Below are 19,391 nucleotides of genomic sequence, written 5' to 3'. Positions count from 1 at the left end.
GAAAGGGTGAATGGGCCTCAGAGGGGACCGTCAGCCGGGCCCACCCAGCCAAGATTAGTGAAAGAAGGAGTTTGGCAGAATGGGAAGGCCATAGGCTTTGGAGTAGGTGGAAAATGGGAAGGCCATAGGCTTTGGAGTAGGTGGAACCGGGTCAAAATGTCTGCCTCGTCACTTACTGTGTGATCCTGGGTAAGCTGTTATCTCCAAGCTTCGGTTTCTTCACCTGTAATACCCAAACTGCAGAGTTTTGTGAGGTATCTAAAAAACAAAACAAAACCCACTGCCGTCGAGTTGAATTCTGATTCATAGTGACCCTATAGGACAGAGCAGAACTGCCATATAGGGTTTGCAAGTCTGTAATCTTTATGGAAGAAACCTTCCTCCCACAGAGCAGTTCATGGGTTCGAACTACGTACCTTTCAATTAGCAGCCAAGTGCTTAACCACTGTGCCACCGGGGCTCCCTTGAGAGGTACAGAGTGCATATATAAAGCATTCACATGGTCTGTGGTGCATAGTGGGTGCACAGAACTGGTAGCTGTGGTTGTTACTTTTGTGGCTTCAGCCTGGAGCTCAATGTTTTAATTTTTGTACGAGATTTTTATTGAGATATAATTCATGTATCCTAAAATTCACCTTTGTAAAGTATACTATTTAGTGGTTTTTAGTATATCCACAGAATTGTGCAACCATCGCCACTGTTTAATTCCAGAACAGTTTCATTATTCCCAAAAGAAACCCTGTGCCCATTGGCAGTCACTCTCATTCCTCCTTCTCCCAGCCCCAGAGACCGCTAATCCACCTTCCGTCTCTACAGATTTGCCTATTCGGGACATTTGATATAAAAGGAATTGTACAGCACATGGGCTGTTGTGACTGGCTTATTTCATTCAGTAAGGTGTTTTCAAGTTCATCACGTTGTAGCATGTATCACTACTTTATTCCTTTTTATTGCTGAATTCCCTTATATGGATATAAAACATGTTACTTATCCATTCATCAGTTGATGGACATTTGGGGTTGTTCCCACCTTTTGGCTGTTACGAAGAATGCTGCTACAAGCGTTTGTGTACAAATTTTTGTGTGGACATATGTTTTCAATTCTCTTGGGTATCCGCCTAGGAGTGGAATTGCTGGGTCATTTGCTAACTCTATGTTTAATATTTGGAGGACCTGCCAAACTCTTTTCCAAAGCAGCGGCACCATTTTACATTCTGACCAGCAATATGTAAAGGTTCAGTTATTCCACAACACTTGTTATTATCTGACTTTTTGATGATAGTCATTTGGGTGGGTGTGAAGTGATATCTCATTGAGTTTTTGTTTTGCTTCGTTTCATTTTTCTTTTTAGAAGACAAATTCACATTTATTGAACAATTGCTATATGCCAGGTATAAAACCAAAAACCAAACCTGTGGCAGTTGAGTCGATTCTGACTCATAGCAACCCTATAGCACACAGTAGAACTGCCCCATAGGGTTTCTAAGGAGCACCTGGTGGATTCGAACTGCTGACTTTTTGGTTAACAGCCGTAGCTCTTAACCACTGCACCACCAGGGTTTCCATGCCAAGTATAGCACGGAGTTTTCTCAACAATGACAGGTAGTAAAGCTTTAACCTGAAAATTGGCTGTCTTTGGATTTGATTCATAAAGCTATAGTGATGTAGCTACTCCTAGTCTGCAGCTTAGTTTTTTGTTCTTTTTTTTAAATTTTTGGTGAAAATATATACAACAAAACATACACCCATTCAACAATTTTTACCCGTACAGTTCACTGACAGTGGTTACATACTTCCTGTTGTGTCACTGTTCTCCCTCTCTCTGCCCGTATTGTTTCACCTCCATTAACTTAAACTCTCTGCCCCTTAAAGTTCTCGTCTGTGTTTTAGAGTTACTGTTGACCATTTAACCTTATATAGATAATTCTTTTAAAAAGCACAATTCTCAAGGCAAATCTTCTTTATTAAATGAGTTAAATTGTTGTTTAGTTTAAAGATGACTTCATGAGTGCAGCTTAGTTTTGCCTAGTATTGGCTGTGGTTTTTAGAAAGTTGTAAGCAAAAAGAATCGAGGCTGAGCATTCTTGATCCAATTTTAAGGTTTCGATCCAACAAAAGTTGTAACAGTTCCTTGGAGAGCTGGTTCCTAAGGCAGAAATCTTTGGCCTCCTGGTGATAAGGCTTGTATGATAAGCCATCTAACCAAAGTGTTTCTCTTTGCATCTTGTTAGGCCTCCGGCACTTCTAGTTGACATCGGCGTTGGCGGTTTTATCCCTAATCAGAATCCCAGGTCTCCTTGTTTGCAGCTCTGCCCCTGGTTAATGTTTGCTGCATTACCAGCTGCCCAGTTGGGTCCTCTCTGGGATGTCATCACAATGCCTCACGCTGTAACATGCAGAGGTCCTCACTTGAGCTCCTTGGTACTGAGACCTTCATCAGCTCCCTTGCCTGCTGGCCCCTGCCCCATCCTGGGACCCTAAAAGCTGGGAGAGGCCAGATCATGAAAAGCCAGTCAATTAATCTACCGATAGCATAACATAGATTTGACAACTACTTATTGCACTGAGTTTTTTTAAAGCCCTCGAGATACTCAAAAGTGGATAAAAAATAGGAGACCCCTAAAAGGGGATATGTTTTCTCAAAGGACAGAAACCTTCCCATGAGACAGGAAAAGATGAGAATTTGACAAGTGTGAATGTAAGGCAATTGCGTCTTTTAGATCAAAGTGGCAAAAAGCAAGCCTGGTTAAGGAGACTTTTCCTTTCTTTCCCACCCCAGCCCCAGGGGCTGTGGCTGCTGCTGGGTGACAGCCACCCGGGCAGGAGCCCTTAGCAGCAGCCGAAGCAGCAATAGTCTCCTGCTCGTCCCCTGGAGGATCAAAGCAGGGTGGTATATGGGGGTGAGTTGAAGGAACTCTATGTCAGAAACAGGACAGCCCAGCTTGAGCTCTCTTCCTGCCTGCTTTGGGCTACCGAAGGTATCTTTGAAAGAGATCACAGCCTTCATTTTAGAACTAGAAACTTAAAAAGCAAGTATGTCTGTCATAACCCAGTGCCGTCAAGTCAATTCTGACTCATAGTGACCCTATAGGACAGAGTAGAACTGCCCCATAGAGTTTCCAAGGAGCGCCTGGCGGATTCGAACTGCCGACCCTTTGGTTAGCAGCCGTAGCACTTAACCACTACACCATCAGGGTTTCCTGTTTGTCTGTCGTAGTGAGACCAAAACTCAGAGATGGCCCTTCCGCAGCGCCCAAAGACCCAGCTGAGGGCTTGGTGGGGACCATCAACAGAAGCAGGGGAACAGTTCAGGTAGCATAACAAGATGGGCTAGAACCCCAGCTCCAGAGTCACAAGGACCTGAATCAAATCCTGGCTCAGCCACTTACTGGCTGTGTGATCTTGGATCAGTTACATAACCTCTCTGGGCTTTTTTCCTCATCGGTAAAATGGGAACCATACCACCTCCTTAGGGTTATGAGAATTAAATGGGCAAGTACATTTAAAATGCTTTGCATAGGCCTGGCATGTCATGGTGGCTGCTGTTTATGTTGATGTTACTGTTATTCACCTCTGAGCTTTGCGTGGCATTTTACAGTTTACAGAATTCTTTTGTAGATGTCATCCCACATGATCCTGTAGGGTGGAAGCTGGGAAAGTGTTGTTCATGCCATTTGATAGATGGAGAAACTGAGGTCCAGAGAAGTTAGATGTCCTGCCCAAGACAAGCTAGTAGGAGGCAGAGCTGAGACTTGCCTGCCTGGCTTATGGGCCTGATCCTTTCCCCTATTCCATACCACCTCCTTCAGCTACAGGACTGATAGGACTGTATTCTCACGAGAGCACAGAGCACTAAAGGCCTAGCAGAAAGAGGACCCGGGTTTAAATCCTGGTTAAGCCACTTACTGGCTGCATGATCTTCGGTCAACTACATCACCTCTCTGGGCTTGTTTTCTCATCAATAAAATAAGATCCATGCTTCCTCCTTAGGGCTGTGAGAATTAAATGGGCAAGTATATTAAAGTGCTCTGCATAGGCCTGGCATGTTATGGTGGCTGCTGCTTATGTTGATGTTTGTTGAGTGCCTGCTGTGTGCCCACTGTACCAGGCTCTTTGTATCCATTGCCTCCTTCATCTTCACCACAACCCTGGGACTTAGGAATCGTTGCCCCATTTTATAGATGAAGAAACTGAGGCTCAGAAAAGTTAAGTAACTTTGCTGAGGACACATTGCCAGTTCAGAATGGAGAGGCGCTCAAGCTCTGAAGGGAAGTCACCACCAAGAGAGAACAGGACAAGAAAGGCAGCTGAGCCCTCTAATTTCTCAGTTAGGCCCAGAACTGACCCTTGTGTATTGGGAGCTGCCCGTATATCTGCCCATGGGTTCTGATCCTGCTGGTTCTGGGGCTGGTTCTTATCAGGAGGACCTTGGGCTTGTCTGGGCTGAGTCCACACCCCCTAGCCCCCTCCCCAGGTGGCAGGGCTCATGAGGAGTGGATACTAGTCTCCTGGGCCATGTTGTGAATGGCGATCTGCACTGAGCTGGGCACAGAACAGCCAGAACCATGCATTCAAGCCCCTGACTCCAGGACCAGGGTCTGGTGGTATCCAGAGGCCAGATTATAGCATTTTGAAGTCTAGAGGCTGTAACTGCTAGTTCTGCTGCTTATCAGGCGTGCAGCCTTGGGCAAGTGACCTGACTTCTCTCCAGTAGTGTCCTTATCTGTAAAATGGGATAGTGCCTAATGCAGGAAGTTACTGTCAGTACTGAATCACGTGGGGTGGGTGGAAGGGCATAGTACAGAGACTGGCACACAGGGAGTGCAGAAAGTCAGCGCCCCCTGGGTGATGGTATATAAGCTTCAGCCTGGACTTCTCCAACAGGGTTCTGACTGCAGAGAGGCACCTGCCTGTAATGTGGGAACTCAGGGCATCAGAAGAATGTTCTAAGGATTCATCGAGGGGTCAATGAAAAGAGCATATATTGCTTTTTGTGAATATTTTATTTCTTATAGAAACACTGATATGGGCCCAGTTACCAGGGAAGAGGGTACAAGGCATTTCTATGACATGCTGGGTTGTTTACTTACATTATTTCATTCAATTCTCATGGTAAACCCATGGAATAGGTTGCATATGCCCATTTTACAGATGAGACTCACAAATATAAAGCTACTTGCCTGAGATCACTAAGCTAGGAAGTGGTGGAGCTAGGATTCAAACCCACGGCTGCCTCTTTTCACCTGACTCTGCTAAGTCAGGTTCACCAAGTAGAGACCACAATCAACACTGCTTAGGAGGAGACTGGCTGAGAAGCATAGGTCACCAACCTCCTTTCCCCAGTGGCCACTTGGCTGAGCTGCCCAGGCCCAGTGACTACAATAGCTGGAGTCACCCCAGGAGTTTCCCCAGAAGGCACGCTTCGGGGTCCCCTAGCCCCAAGCTCACTCCTGGGCACTAACCTGGAAATGGCCCCTCCTGTGTACCTGGAAACCCGTAAGGGTCAGGGGACAGGTGAATGGGTGACAAATCCAGCACATTCTTAGGCTTAAGGCCAGACTGGTTTCAGCTTCCCTGAGAAAAAGGGGGGAGCCGCAGGCCTCAGAAGGGAGCTACAGCTGATGGGGACAGCCAAGGGGGCGCATGGGCTGCTCTAAGCTAGCCTGGGGTGGGCTTCTCAAGGTGGAGGAAGGAGAGAGGACACTCCATATGCTGGTTAGGCTGTCGGCTGGCCAGGCAGCCACTTGCTGGGTGACCTTGGACAAGCCTGTCCTTTCTCTGGGCATGAATCTTTGTCCCTCTAGCCCCCTCAGAGGAAATCTAGGCAGATCTGGAGCAGGTGGGCTGAACTAGACCAGGTGCCACTGTGGCATATCCTTGCAGCCAGCTGGCCAGAGGGAGATGACCTCAGCTACGTGAGACACAGCCACCTCGCACTCAGACTTTGCCGCTCCCGCAAGTAGCCAGCTTTGGCTGTTCTTGTGGGAGACAAGAGTATGGCCTCCCTGCATCAGGGGAAGGGGCCCTGGAACTGCAGCCAGACCACGGCCCTGTACACTTGACCTTGCCTTAGGCTTTCCAGCCTCTGTGCTTTTAGAGTGCCTACCCCACCCTCCTGAGGCATTGGTGGTTCAGTGGCAGAATTCTCGCCTTCCAGGCAGGAGACCTGCATTCGATTCCCAGCCAGTGCACCTCACGCCCATCCACCACCCATTTGTCGGTGGAAGCCTGTGTGTTGCTATGATGTTGAACAGGTTTAAACAGAGCATCCAGACTGAGACAGACTAGGAAGAAAGGCCTGGCAATCTACTTCCAAAAATGAGCCAGTGAAAACCCTATGGGTCACGATGGTCCAATCCACAGCCAATCATGGGGATGACACAGGACTGGGCAGCATTCTGTTCTGCTGTGCATGAGGTCACCATGAGTTAGGAGCCACTCGAAGGCAACTAACAACTCTACCCTCTTCCAGTCCTTCAAGGCTTAGCTCAAAACCCACTTCCACTATTAGTGCCTTCCCTGACTCCCAAAGGGCCTTTCAGGGCTTGAGCCTCAATTACATTTTGTGTGCCTATCAAATTTACTTTACTATATTTTACACTGTAAGATTAGTGCAGGCTTGTTGTAACAATCCAAGCAACACAGATTCTATAAAGAAAAAAGGTAATGTTCTCCATTCTTTCTACCCCCAAACCAATCTCCTGGGAACAAGACAAAATCATTCAAAAGCGTTAAATCTGTCTGTGTCAATGATGTGGTAATTAATAGTGTCGCCTTGGGGCATCTCTTGTATTTTTGTTTTGATCTGTTTTTCAGCCTTTTCTGTCTAATTGTGTTAGTTTCCTCCCCCAGCGCGTTTCAGGAACCCTCTGTGGGCAGGATCTGCATCTTAAATGCTTTCTATCCAGTCTAGGGTATGCCAGCCATGGGCTCTCCTTCCTTGTGTGTGGAGTGATTAAATGGATTGATTGATTGATTAACTCAAGGAGGGAGTGGTGTCCAGGGCTTCTTAGGGAGCAGCTAGACTGTTTCCACTCCAGTTGTGGCTTTCTGAGCCAACCTGGCAGAAGGAGCTTGGGCTCCAGTCCTGGCCTCTGCCGGTTACTCTTGTGGCCTTGGATGCGTTGCCCAACTTCTTGTATATAAATTGGGTGTGCTAATCATAACGCCCACTTGTTGAAATTATTATGACAAGATACAGACACACAGCCATACCCACACACAGAGGAAGCAGTCCGTTCTCTCTGGAAGGCATAAGCATGCCTGCCTGAGTCCAGAGTCCAGCCAATGCTGTTTCTTAGCTCTGCCTTCCTAGGCAGCTGCCTTCACCCCCTGGGCCTTGTTTTCCATCTCTGTGAAATGAGATGATAGTATCCTCCTCAGGGGTATCAGTGTGATGAGTAGCGGTACCTTTGTGAAGATCTCAGCACGGAGCCTGGCCTGCAGTAGCCACCAGTAAATGGCAGTGGTGTTATCATTATTTTTGTTCTTCTGAAGGAAAAGGCGCCTCCCTTATCGGCTCCCCCTTTCCCCCTCACAGGATGGGGCTCCAGAGACCTGTGATGGTCTGAATTGAGTCTGTGTTTTATCTAAAACAAACACTGGCCCTGCCCTGATGTGGAGTTCAGAGCTTCATGATGCTCCTGTCCAGCTGATCCTGTTGCAGCAAGGGAGGCCACAGAAATCCCAGTCACCCCTGTCCCTGCAGCTGCCCTCAGTCATGGCTCTGCCTGCTGGGATGTTTGTTTCCTCCCTGAGGAGTGATGTGGGAGAGGGTTGTCCCCTGAAGACTTCCAGAGGAAGAAGCAGGCCGATTAAATAGTGTGTTGTCTTTTCTTCTCTCTGGGGCATTAGTGAAGCTGAGGAGGTTTCTGGAACTTGGGGCCACTGGAAGTAAGTACCTAGGCAGTTGAGAGCCTTGTGGTCTGGCGTTGAGCTACCAAACTATTTCCATGTCACTGGTGCCCTGGAGATGCCCATCTCCAAAATGTGTGCGCTGGCTCAGTCCTAGAAGCCACCCTGTTGGCTGTTGGTTTCCTCCTTGCCTTCTCCCTTGGAACCTTGTTGTTGGGTGCCATTAAATTTATTTCTGGCTCATAATGACCCTGTGTGATAGAGTACAACTGCCCCATAGGATTTCTTGGCTGTAATCTTTACAGGAATCTTTTTCACCCATGGAGGTGGAGCCACTGGGTGGGATCGAACAGCCAACCTTATGGTTAGCTGCCAAGTTCTTAACCATTGCACCACCAAGTAGAGGTGTCTGAAAGAAGCCTTTCCTAACAACAGCAACAAAAAACTGCTTTTGACTTATTTTACTTTGAAATCAAGTCTCATCCCTCAGGCCAAAGTGGCACCTTCCTCTGTGTGGCTCCTAGAACACTCCTTCATTTATTCATCATTCATTTATTCACTCAACATTTCAATATCGTGCACTGTGTACCAGACAGACTGTGTGCCACCTGGTTCGAGAATCGTGTAAGAAATAACACAATCTTTCCTTATGCAGCTTATAGTCCAGCACAGGAGACAGACAACAAGCAAGTAAATGAGTAAATAATATAGTAGTAGACAGTAAGAGAAATCCCTGAATGGTGCAAACAATTAATGCCCGGCTGCTAACCAAAAGATTGGGGGCACCCAGAGGTACCTTGGAAGAAAGGTCTGATGGTCTACTTCCAAAAAATCAGCCACTGAAAACCCTGTGGAGCACAGTGGTACTGACACACCTGAGGATGCTTTGGGTCGTAATCAACTCCATGGCAACTGGTTTCTTAGAGAGTGTCTTAGTCACCCAGTGCTGCTGCAACAGAAATACCAGAAGTGGGTGGCAATTTTAAGGAGCCCTGATGGTGCAATGGTTAAGCGCTCAGCTGCCAACTGAAAGGTTGGTTGTTTGAACCCACCCAGTAGCTCCATGGGAGTAATAGCTGGTGATCTGCTTCCGTAAAGATTACAGCCTAGAAAGTGCTATGGGGTACTTCTACTCTGTCACATGGGGTTGCTATGAGTCAAAAATTGACTAGATGGCACCTAATAACAACAAGGCAATTTTAAGGAATTCATAGGCTCCAGTGCCTGTATGAACTGAAAACAGTTGAAGACAACAACTCTATAAAGTCCCAGGCCTGGGAGTCTAAAAGACATCTCACACTTCGAACGTCAGACTGAGCTGCTCCCCTGACTTCCCTAACCTGGCCCCACCCCCAGCCTTCCACTCGCATTCATGGCAACCCCTTACTCAGGCCAAGGAAACTTGGCATCATTCTCAACACCTCTCTCTCCCACTCATGCTCTAATCACTTCTCACCTCCTCTGCTGTCATCCTGGCCCAAGCCCCATTTCAGTCCCCTGGCCTACTGCAGTAGCTTCCCACCTGGCCATCTTGTATCTACTCTTGTCCTCCTGAGCCTGCAGTGTAGCAGGTGCCCCATGGTGGACGGAGGTGAGAGCATGCTATGGGTTGTTCCTGAGGGGTCTATGAACAGTGGACGAGGGTAGGACATTGGGAGAGGTGCTTGAACCTCTACCAGGGCTCCTGTGCAGCCAGCATCAGCAGTGGGAATACAGGTGAGATACATGAGGGGGTATGTGAACACTAACTCCTGGTAAGAACAGACATCCTGTCCACGCCTGACCCTTCTTGCCCCACTGGCCTCGTTTCCTTCCCTGTGCAAGTCACTGGTAGGCACACAGCCTCATTACCCTTTCACCTACCAGATGCAGTGTCCTTCTTCATACAGAATGGACACCAGGCTCTGTTCTTTCAGCAAATGTTGCTGAGGGCCTAGTGTGTGAGATAGAGGGATGACTAAGGCGTGGGATGGGGGTGAGGCAGCACAGCCCCCACTTCCTGTTCACGTTGAACTCGGTTCCAGCCTAGAGCTCAGACATGGCTTCTCTGGGCAGTTTTCCCTGCCCCCCGCCGCATGCCCCCAACATCGATGAAGCTCCTGTCATCCCTCTCAGGGCTTCTTGGACCTTCTCTTTATTGCCCCACCCCAGCGTGTAATTAGATACCCCTGTGATGTCTTCCTGCTGGCTGTCTCCCCCCTAGGCTGGAAGCCTCCTGAGGGTAGGGCCTGTGTGTGTCTTGCCCACTGCGTCCTCCACATCCAGCCCAGCAGCCACCACAGAGTTGTCGTTGTGTGCCAGGGCGTGAATTCTAACTCATAGCATCCCCCTGTGACAGAGTAGAACTTCCCCATAGGGTTTTCTTGTCTGTAACCTTTACGGGAACAGATTGCCACGTCTTTCAAATCAAAAAAAAAAAAAAAAAATTTTTTTTTTTTTTTCAAATCAGCAGAATACAGTTCTGCCTTGTTGGGTTTGAACTGCCAAAGTTAGCAGCCAAATGCTTAACCATTGTACCACCAGGGCTCCTTCACCACAGAGTAGGGACTTTATAAATATTTGTTGGCAAACAAGTAGAGCTGACACCTAGGTTGTGAGAGCTCGGAGGAAGGAAGTTTGCACTTTGGAGGCAGCCTGTCTGAGGAAGAGAGAAGGAGGCTGTGCTAAAGGACAAGTTCTATCTCCCTTTTGGTGATGGAACAGGTGTCAGGGAAAGAGGGCATGGCCGTGCCTCAGAAGGTGCTGTAGCTGGCTCAGCCAAGCTCTTCCTGCAGAGGCCTTTTTTTGGATCTCTTATCTCACTGGCCTTGGGGCACTGGAGGAGGGAATGTCAGGCATCTCAAGGCCTAGAGCACAGAGTGGCCTCCCCCAGCACTGGTGCTAGCGTTTCAGGGTCACGGCCAGAGCCAGATGTGAATGGAGAGATGCTGCTTCCAGGCCTAAGGAACACTGATTCTCGTGCTTTCCCTCCCAAGAAAGGCATTGCCATAGAAACAAAGCCTGTGTGCCCAGTTTACAAGAAAACCAGCTGCCCTGGGATTGTCCATTCTCCTCCCATCCTGAGCAGGGAACTCCCACTTTTCTTTCTCTGAAGCTCCAGTTCACAAGGAGCAGGGAGAAGCTCCAGCTCCCTCCACTTCCGCCCTACCTCCTGTCCTCCCTGTGGGGGGGCCATGGAGTCACACAAGGGCTTCCAAGGCTCGGTCAGCACTGTGCTTGCACGGTGCCTGGTCCAGAGTGAGCATCTGGTATCAGCTTAGTGAGCGGATGAATACAGTTCTACCCAAAAAGTCTTCATGAGAGAGGTAGGATTTGGGGTTTTTTTTTTTTTTTTTTTTGAAAGAAGCAAAGGAAAGGGTTTCAGACTTGGGAGACATGAAGGTGAGGTGAGGTGAGGAAGAGTGGCCAAGACAGCGAGGAGTTCCCCGGGGAGGGAGCAAGCAGAACAGACGGAACTGAGGGACTCAGAGAACGTGGTATGGTCTGGAGCAGGGCTTGGAAACAAAGGCCCAGGCGCAGGAGCCCAGCACGTAGTAGGTCTTTTATGGGCCTGTGTCCCTGGATCGCACAGTTAATGCACTAGGCTGCTAACTGAAAGGTTGGAGGTTCGAATTCACCCAGACGCACCTCAGAAGAAAGACCTGGCCATCTACTTACAAAAAATCGGCCATCAAAAACCTTATGGAGCACAGTTCTACCATGACATACATGGGGTCACCATGAGTTGGAGTCAACTTGATGGCAACTGGTGTGGTTTTTTTTTTCCACGGGCCTGAACAGGAGGACATGGTCGCCTTCACTGGGTGCAGATCGGGGGCTCCCCGTGCTGTGAGCATACAGGAGCACTGTCTCTAGCAGGTGGCATCTGGACCAGGGAGAAGGCGAACAGAGTCTGCTGGGGTCTAAGTGTAAGGTCTGAGAATCCACACTGAGGATTGGGACGCTGTTTGCCGGGCAGGAAAGGGACTGGAGAACGGGCCTCGGAGTCACGAAAATCTGATGAACGTGCCCAGCCCCTCTGAGGAGGATACAGCAAGTAAATTCATAATGGATGAGGCCTTTAAAGCTTCCATCCGACTCCAGTCTTCGTGACAGAGGGAAGGTAATCTGGGTCGTGAAAACCAAGAGAGGTCTCTATTCCATGCCCCAGGCGGGGTGTTTGTGTCAAGTGTTGTCCATCGGGGGGAGCAGACAGTCCTACTGCTGGGTGGGCCCATTCTGCCAACTGAGGGACACACCTGTGAACCTGACCGATGGTTAGAAAAGTAGTAGACTCTTCTTATTTGCGGTCAGCTAAGATTAGGGAGAGGGCAGTGGTGGTTCAGTGGTAGAATTCTTGTCTTCCATACAGGAGACACAGGTTCGATTCCCAGCCAATAGACCTAATGCTTAGCCATCACATGTCTGTCAGTGGAGGCTTGTGCATTACTGTGATGCTAAACAGGTTTCAGCAGAACTTCCAGACTGAGATAGACAAGGAAGAAAGGCCTGGTGATCTGCTTTTGAAAATCAGTCAAGGAAAACTGTATGGATCATAACAGTCTGATCCACAACTGATCATGAGATTGGCACAGGACCCAGCAGTGTTTTGTTTCATTGTACGTGGAGTCACCATGAGTTGGAGGCCAACTTAAGGGCAGCTAGCAACAAAACAGCAATAAAATTAGGAAGTACCTCCAGTTTGCCAAGCTCTGCCCAGGGGCATTCAGTTACACACCGTGACCGAGTTCTTGACAGGCAGGAGCCGTACTCTGTTTTACAGCCGAATACAATGAGGCTCTGAGAAGAAGACCTCACCCAAGGCCATCCTGCGGGCAAATGAGGAAGACTGGCAAACTTGCTGTTTCTTCTTGTTCCAGAGAATTCCACAGCCAGCGTGAGTGAGGCAGAGAGGAAGGCCCAAGTATACTACCGTGCGTGTATGAACGAAACCAGGATCGAGGAGCTCAAGGCCAAGCCCCTGATGGAACTGATTGAAAAGGTGAGTCCCCAGTCTCCTCTTGCCCAGCCACTTGCCGGCCCTTCTTACTTCCGCCCCAGCTGTCAGGTACTACCGGGGCCCAGCCAACTCACACCCAGCTGGACTGTAGCTGGGGGGCCTATCTGCTGATGTGTTGGGGTTGTGTGTGTGTGTTTGTGTATTTCTGTGTAGGTGAGAATGTCTGTATGTGTATTTGGATGGGGATGTATGTCAGCGTCTGTTGCGGCTGTCTGTCCTATGTATGTGTCTCTCTGTGCATCTGTGTGTGGGACAGGGGCCATATTTACAAAGGAAATGTTCCTTTGAGCTGCTGCTTCCCTTTCCTCTAGGGTGCGTTTATGTGTGTTGGAGGGATGTGTGTGGGTGTTCCAGAAAGACAGGCAGAGTCTTGGACCAGGCAGAGAGCCCTCCCTGGAGGAGTGACCCACTGACCTGGAGGCCTCTCCTTCCTCCTGAGCAGGGGAAGAAGTCTTTCTCCTGGGCACCTCCCAGCTAGCTGTGAGCAGATTCCAAGGGGGTGCTGCAGGAGGCTGCCAGGCGTCCTGGCACAGGCAGGAGTCCAGCTGCCCAGTGCTGTCTTGAGGGCCTGCTTCCTAGCTCAACTCAAAGCACGTATTGTACAGGGGTTGGTAGCTGCAGGCCCTGGGGCTGTACCCGTCCCTCTTTTCTGGCACAGGCTCCCACGTGCCAGTATGCCAGTGAGAGACTGGTGGCATGACGGAGGGCTGAGGGGAACTAGAGCACACTAAAGCTGGTCAACCTTTTTGAAAATATGGAGTCTTTTTTTTTCTATAGGCAGAATTTTGTATCTATGTTTTAATAGGTACTATTGCAGTTCAATATTCAAAAAGTGAACAGTTTACAGGGGAAGTCTCCTTCCCATCCATGTCCCCAGCCCCGCACCCATGGGGAGCAGCCACCACATAGATTCATGGTTCACTTGTCTAGGGTAAGTCTTTGCTCCCCACCCAGGGATCCCTGGCTCTCTGGTTAGAAACCCGTAATGAAGATTATCCCTCTTGTTACTCCTGAGGCTCCTGAAACCCTGAGAGGTCAGATGGCAAGTCAGCTCCAAAGCCAGAATTCGCACTTGAGTCTCTGAGGCCTCCCCCACCTCATTGCCTCCCCATTCCCTCCCCTTCCCCACAGCTTGGGGGCTGGAACATCACAGGTCCCTGGGACAAGGACAACTTCCAGGACACTCTGCAGGTGGTCACTGCCCACTACCGCACCTCTCCCTTCTTCTCTGTCTATGTCAGTGCTGACTCCAAGAACTCCAACAGCAACGTGATCCAGGTGAGCTGGCCTGGGAACAGAGGGTATGACCCCATGGCCCATTTGGAGTTTAGCAAGCACTAGGGCTGGAGAAACCCTGGTGGTATAGTGGTTAAGTGCTACGGCTGCTAACCAAAAGGTCAGCAGTTCAAATCTACCAGATGCTCCTTAGAAACTCTATGAGGCAGTTCTTTCTACTCTGTCCTATGGGGTTGCTATGAGTCAGAATTGACTTGATGGCAATGGGCTTGGTTTTGAGTTTGGGGAAGGCTTGTTCTGGGTGGCAGGCTTCTGGGTTTCTGAGCCTGGGCTGTTTCTGGAAGCTCCCAGCCATGAGATTTTTATAACTAAGAAGTTATGAAAGGAAGCCACAGGTGTCTTCAGGGTTCTGATGGATCACTGTGGGTCCCAGGAATGATGCCAGCTCCTGGACATGGTTAGAGACACCTCATGATCCCCTCACCTCAGCCCTCTGGCCTTTGTTGCTATGCTTGGCATGGTTTTGAGTCCATCTCTTCCTACCAAGCCTGTCCCAGAGGACCAGCACTCCCAGGGGAGCCCAGCACTGGTCTGCCCCACCCCAAATGCAGAAGTGAGAAACTCAGGCTGGGGGTCATGAATGCTGAGCTCTCAGCCCATCTGTGCCACTCATTCACTGTGTGGCCTTGGCAAATGCCTCAACCTCTCTGAGCTGCACTTTCCATGTCGTCAAAAGAGCTGTAATAACACCTACCCCCAGGGGCCCCCTAGCGCTCAAATACACGCTACTGGGAATTGACTCACTTACCACCTGGTACAAGCCTTTTACCAGCAGTATCTCCTTGGCTCCTCATTCCAGCTCTGAAGGTTAGGTATTATTCCCCTATTCTCCAGATAAGGAACCCAAGGATCAGAAAGGCTAAGTAACTTGACCGAGATTACAGAGCTTGAGTGGCTCTTAACCAGTGCACCATCTTTGGGAGGTGTTTGGTGAGATGGAGGTGCTGTGCCAAGGCTAGAAGGCATTTAAGGAGGAGGGTGGCTCTGTCCAGTGGTTCAGAAGGGCCCAGGATCCCTGCAGCTGACCAAATGTATGGGCAGGAATGCAGCTCCAAGTATGCCTGTCCCATCCCCAGGAGGCCCGCCCCACACGTGACCCCAGCTACCAGCTTGCGCTCTTGCTGGATTCCAGGCGGGTTCTCTGACACTGCACGCCTGCCATTACCCGGTGTGGGTGGAGGTTTTGCAGAATGTGTGCGTGTGCTCCCGGGATTCCCTCTCATTCCAGCCTTTCTCTCCAGGTGGACCAGTCAGGCCTGGGCTTACCCTCAAGAGACTATTACCTGAACAAAACCGAAAACGAGAAGGTGGGTGTGCCTCCTCAGAGAGCAGCTCCCGAGCCCAGCCCACCCCCTTCAGTGCCCACCCCCACGATACCTTCCGAGGTCTTTGAAGGAGGAGCACAGAGGTGTCCCCTGATGGGCAACAGGCAGTACCTGGGAGGGTAGGGATCCTCCCAGGCTGGCTGTGTCCCATTCAGGCAGCATGGGCACAAAAGGCCAGGGACAGATAACATTTTTCCCCAATATAAAGAGAGGCTGCAAAAACAGCCACCACCATGCGTGGGTGCTAGACCTTTTATATATGTCACCTCTAACCCTCCCAGTTACCCTGCAGAAGTTTCACTTCTCTGAGCTTCATTAGCCTTTTCTGTCAAATGGTTATGATTTTGACCTTGTCTTTTACAGAGGAAGGAATAAGGCTCAGAGACACCAAGGTCACATAGCCAGAAAGTGGTGGGGCTGAGATTCTCATCCACACCCACTCCCTCCAAAGCCCACACCTTTCCCTCCCCCGGTCTGCATCTCATGATGCCCCCGGGGGACCTTGCCTAAGGTTGATCATCCATCCATTCATTTATTCGACCCACTAGTGTTGAGCAAGCCTACTAAGTGCTGACATAGTGATGAACAAGGTCCACATGGTCCCTGCCCCACGGAGCAGAAAGTCTAGTAGGCGAGACAGACATTAGCTAACTAACCACGCAGTTAAAGGTGTGATTACAAATTGTGCTAAGTGAAAGGTGAGCTGAGAGAGTTTAACACAGGGCTGAATTCAGATCTGGGGCACAGTGGCAGAGGACAGTTCAGAAAAGGCTTGTTGTGTTCCAGGAACTGAGAGATGGCCCGCCCTGTTGCTGGCTTTCCTGGAATCTGTGACAGGGAGGCCATGTGAGCTGGCACCACAGAGACCAACCTGCGTGGGACCTGGGGGCTGCGAGAAGGAAGGCCTTTAGGTTTATCCCGTGGGTTAGGGAGTCAGTGAGAAGGTGAAGTGCCAAAAGCATTTTTTCCCAAGCAGGTTTCCTGGGCTCCCTCCCTGTGCTGGGCAGCAGCAGGTGGCAGCTACTGATGGTTTGGGGGTGCTGGGTCCCACAGGTGCTGACCGGATACCTGAACTACATGGTCCAGCTGGGGAAGCTGCTGGGCGGGGGGGATGAGGACAGAATCCGGCCGCAGATGCAGCAGATCCTGGCCTTTGAGACAGCACTGGCCAACATCACCATCCCCCAGGAGAAGCGCCGGGACGAGGAACTCATCTACCACAAAGTAACGGCCGCCCAGCTACAGGTACCTTGAGCACGGCTGCCACAGAGGCTGGGACTGCCGCTGGGCTTCAGGACATAGGGTGCTGGGCTGGGGGCTGTCACACCCAGTTGTTCATCAAGTCAGGTCCTTGCGTGGTACAGTTTATTCTTGGCTACTGGTTGGCGGTTCAAATTTACCCAGTGGTACACCACGGAAGAAAGGCCTGGAAATCCCCTTCTGAAAGATTGTAGCCATTGAAAAGCCATGGAGTGCAGTTCTACTCTGACATACTTGGGGTCGCCATGAGTCAGAATTGACTTGATGGCAATGGGTTTTGGTTTATCAAATCCTTGAAACAACTCTGGGAAGTAGGGATGGTTGCTATCCCCGATTCACAGATAGAAAAACTAAGGTAAAGTTATCTAAGTTATCTGCCAAAGGTTACACAGCTAGTAAGTGACCCTGGAGCTAGTCTCTTCCCCTAGGCCAGCCTGCTTTCCCGTCACATGGCATTTCCCCGGGCAGACTCTGTGACCATTTCCGATCTCTCAAGCACCAAGCTCATCAAGCCTGGTGTACAGTAAACCAAAACCAAACCAAACCGATTGCCATCAACTCAATTCTGACTCATAGCGACCCTATAGGACAGAGTAGAACCTCTCCACAGGGTTTCCAAGGAGTGCCTGGTGGAGTCGAACTGCCAACCTTTTGGTTAACAGCCATAGCACTTAACCATTATGCCACCAGCGTGTACAGTGTTTAATAAATGTAAGGTGCGGATTCTGTCATCTCTCTTTTCCAGGCTAGGAGGTTAAGTGAAGTGCTCAAGGCCTCAAGGCTCCTAAGTTGGGAATTGAACTCAGACTTGGTTCTCTGAAATGCTGCTCTTAACCACCTCCCCTGGAATTGTCCTGGAGGTATAATGGGGAGTCTGTGTCAGGCTCTCTCTGGGCTCACTGAGCATCTGCCAAAGGCTGCCCCCTGGTGGCTGCTGGGGGCTTGAGGTCCGTGAGTTGATTGCCTTCCAGTTCCTTCTTTCCAGTTCTTCAGATGTTGGCATCCAGCCTTGTCCTGGGCTGGTCCCAGGATCACAGGGGAATCAGCAGGCATGCCTCTACTCTCTGGCTTTGGGGTCTTCCTGCCATCACCCAAGATGCAAGCTAAGCCTTGCTCCTTCCCCTGAGGCAGCTGTCTAGGTCACTTGTGTGCTGGGCCTCTACCACCAATGTCTTCTCTCTTCTTTCCGACCAGCTGAATTCTGCCCATGTGTTAGAGTTTGGCTTATGTGCTGCCCCTTTCAGGAAGAACTAGACCCCTACTCTTTTTTCTTCCTCTATTCCTCCGTCAGATGACTGTGTAGGGGCCCCGTTGGGAGATACAAGCGCAAGACTCGGCTTCTGTGTTTCCAGGCTGTTGGGAGACAGCATCTAGGAAACAGCAGTCTCACTGCTTAGGTGTGTTGAGAAAAAGAAGCAGGGCATGGGGAGCTGGGGGTCAGGAGAAGTTAGGGAAGGAGAGTCCAATGGTGGGTGGGCATCCCAGGCAGAGGAAGAGCCTGGGGATAAGGGCAAGAGAACCGGGCTTCCTGCTGGGTGCCAGCTGCCCTTTGGGTCCCCAGGGAAGTTGGCATCAGGGTGAGTGGTGCTGAGTGGGTTGCTATGGAGATCAGCAGCCTGTGTTGGCACCATCTGCACTGTTTTTCTGCTCTGAGGCCAGAGGGTCGAGGGAGATACTGTTTGTGCAGCAGTAATTTGGTTCACTTCAGCTACCCAGTTCTCAGCCCAAGAGGGGCCCCAGCAGCCCCTCAACAGCCCCCAGCAGTGACCATGATGCTGTCTGTCTGTCCCAAGAGTGGCAAACAAGACACTGTAGCCCTGAGCATATGGATCCCAGAGAGCCTACTGGATTGTACCCCCAGGCATCTCATCACCGTTGCTTTGGCTGTGTTCTTCAAAGAAAGAAGGAAAGAACTTCCCTGCTTCCCAGCTGCACAACTCCCAGGGTAGGGAGGACTTTGGTAGAGGCAGCAGCCTGGGGTGATGGGAGCACTGGGCTTGGAGTCAGAAGACAGCTCTGCTGCTAGCCGCATGGCCTTGGGCAAAACACATTACCCACCTCTTGGAGCCTTGGAGAAACCCTGGTGGTGTATTGGTTAAGAGCTATGGATGCTACCCACAAGGTCAGCAGTTCGAATCCACAAGGTGCTCCTCAAAAACCCTATGGGGCAGTTCTACTCTGTCCTATAGGGTCACTATAAGTCAGAATCCACTCGACAGTAACAGGTTTGGTTTTTCTTGGTCTGAGCCTTGGTTTCCTTCCTTGTAAAATGGGGCTTTACTCATCCAGGCACTTAAACACCTGCCGTGTGCCAGGACACAGATAAATGAGATGCAGCCCTTGCCTCAAAAGGATTAGTGATTCTTAACGTTTGTTAAATCCGAGTCCTTTGAGAACAGGTAGAAATCCATGGAATGTCTCTCATAAGAAATAGGCATATGTACTTTGGACATGTTATCAGGAGGGACCAGTCTCTGGAGAAGGACATCATGCTTGGTAACGCAGAAGGTCAGCGAAAAAGAGGAAGACCCTCAACAAGATGAATTGACACAGTGGCTGCAACAATGGGCTCACACATAGCAATAATTGTGAGGATGACGCAGGACCAGGCAGTGTCTCATTCTGTTGTACATAGGGTCACTATGAATCAGAACCAAC

At 49.9% G+C, this 19,391-nt stretch overlaps 1 protein-coding gene across 6 annotated transcripts in view; it reads left to right on the top strand.

Moving 5' to 3' along the window:
* Window positions 1–19,391, top strand: part of ECE1 (endothelin converting enzyme 1) — a 139,494-nt gene that overhangs the window by 88,705 nt on the left and 31,398 nt on the right. For all 6 annotated transcript variants that reach the window (XM_010593029.3, XM_023551945.2, XM_023551946.2 and 3 more), the window contains 4 exons: window positions 12,713–12,834; window positions 13,984–14,130; window positions 15,390–15,455; window positions 16,527–16,718. In XM_010593029.3, coding sequence (XP_010591331.1) covers window positions 12,713–12,834; window positions 13,984–14,130; window positions 15,390–15,455; window positions 16,527–16,718 — 527 coding nt within the window. The remainder of the gene's footprint in view (window positions 1–12,712; window positions 12,835–13,983; window positions 14,131–15,389; window positions 15,456–16,526; window positions 16,719–19,391) is intronic.

The sequence above is a fragment of the Loxodonta africana genome, chromosome 3 (genome assembly GCF_030014295.1).
Source record: "Loxodonta africana isolate mLoxAfr1 chromosome 3, mLoxAfr1.hap2, whole genome shotgun sequence".
NCBI lineage: Eukaryota > Metazoa > Chordata > Mammalia > Proboscidea > Elephantidae > Loxodonta > Loxodonta africana.
This window is presented reverse-complemented; position numbering and strand designations above follow the sequence as displayed.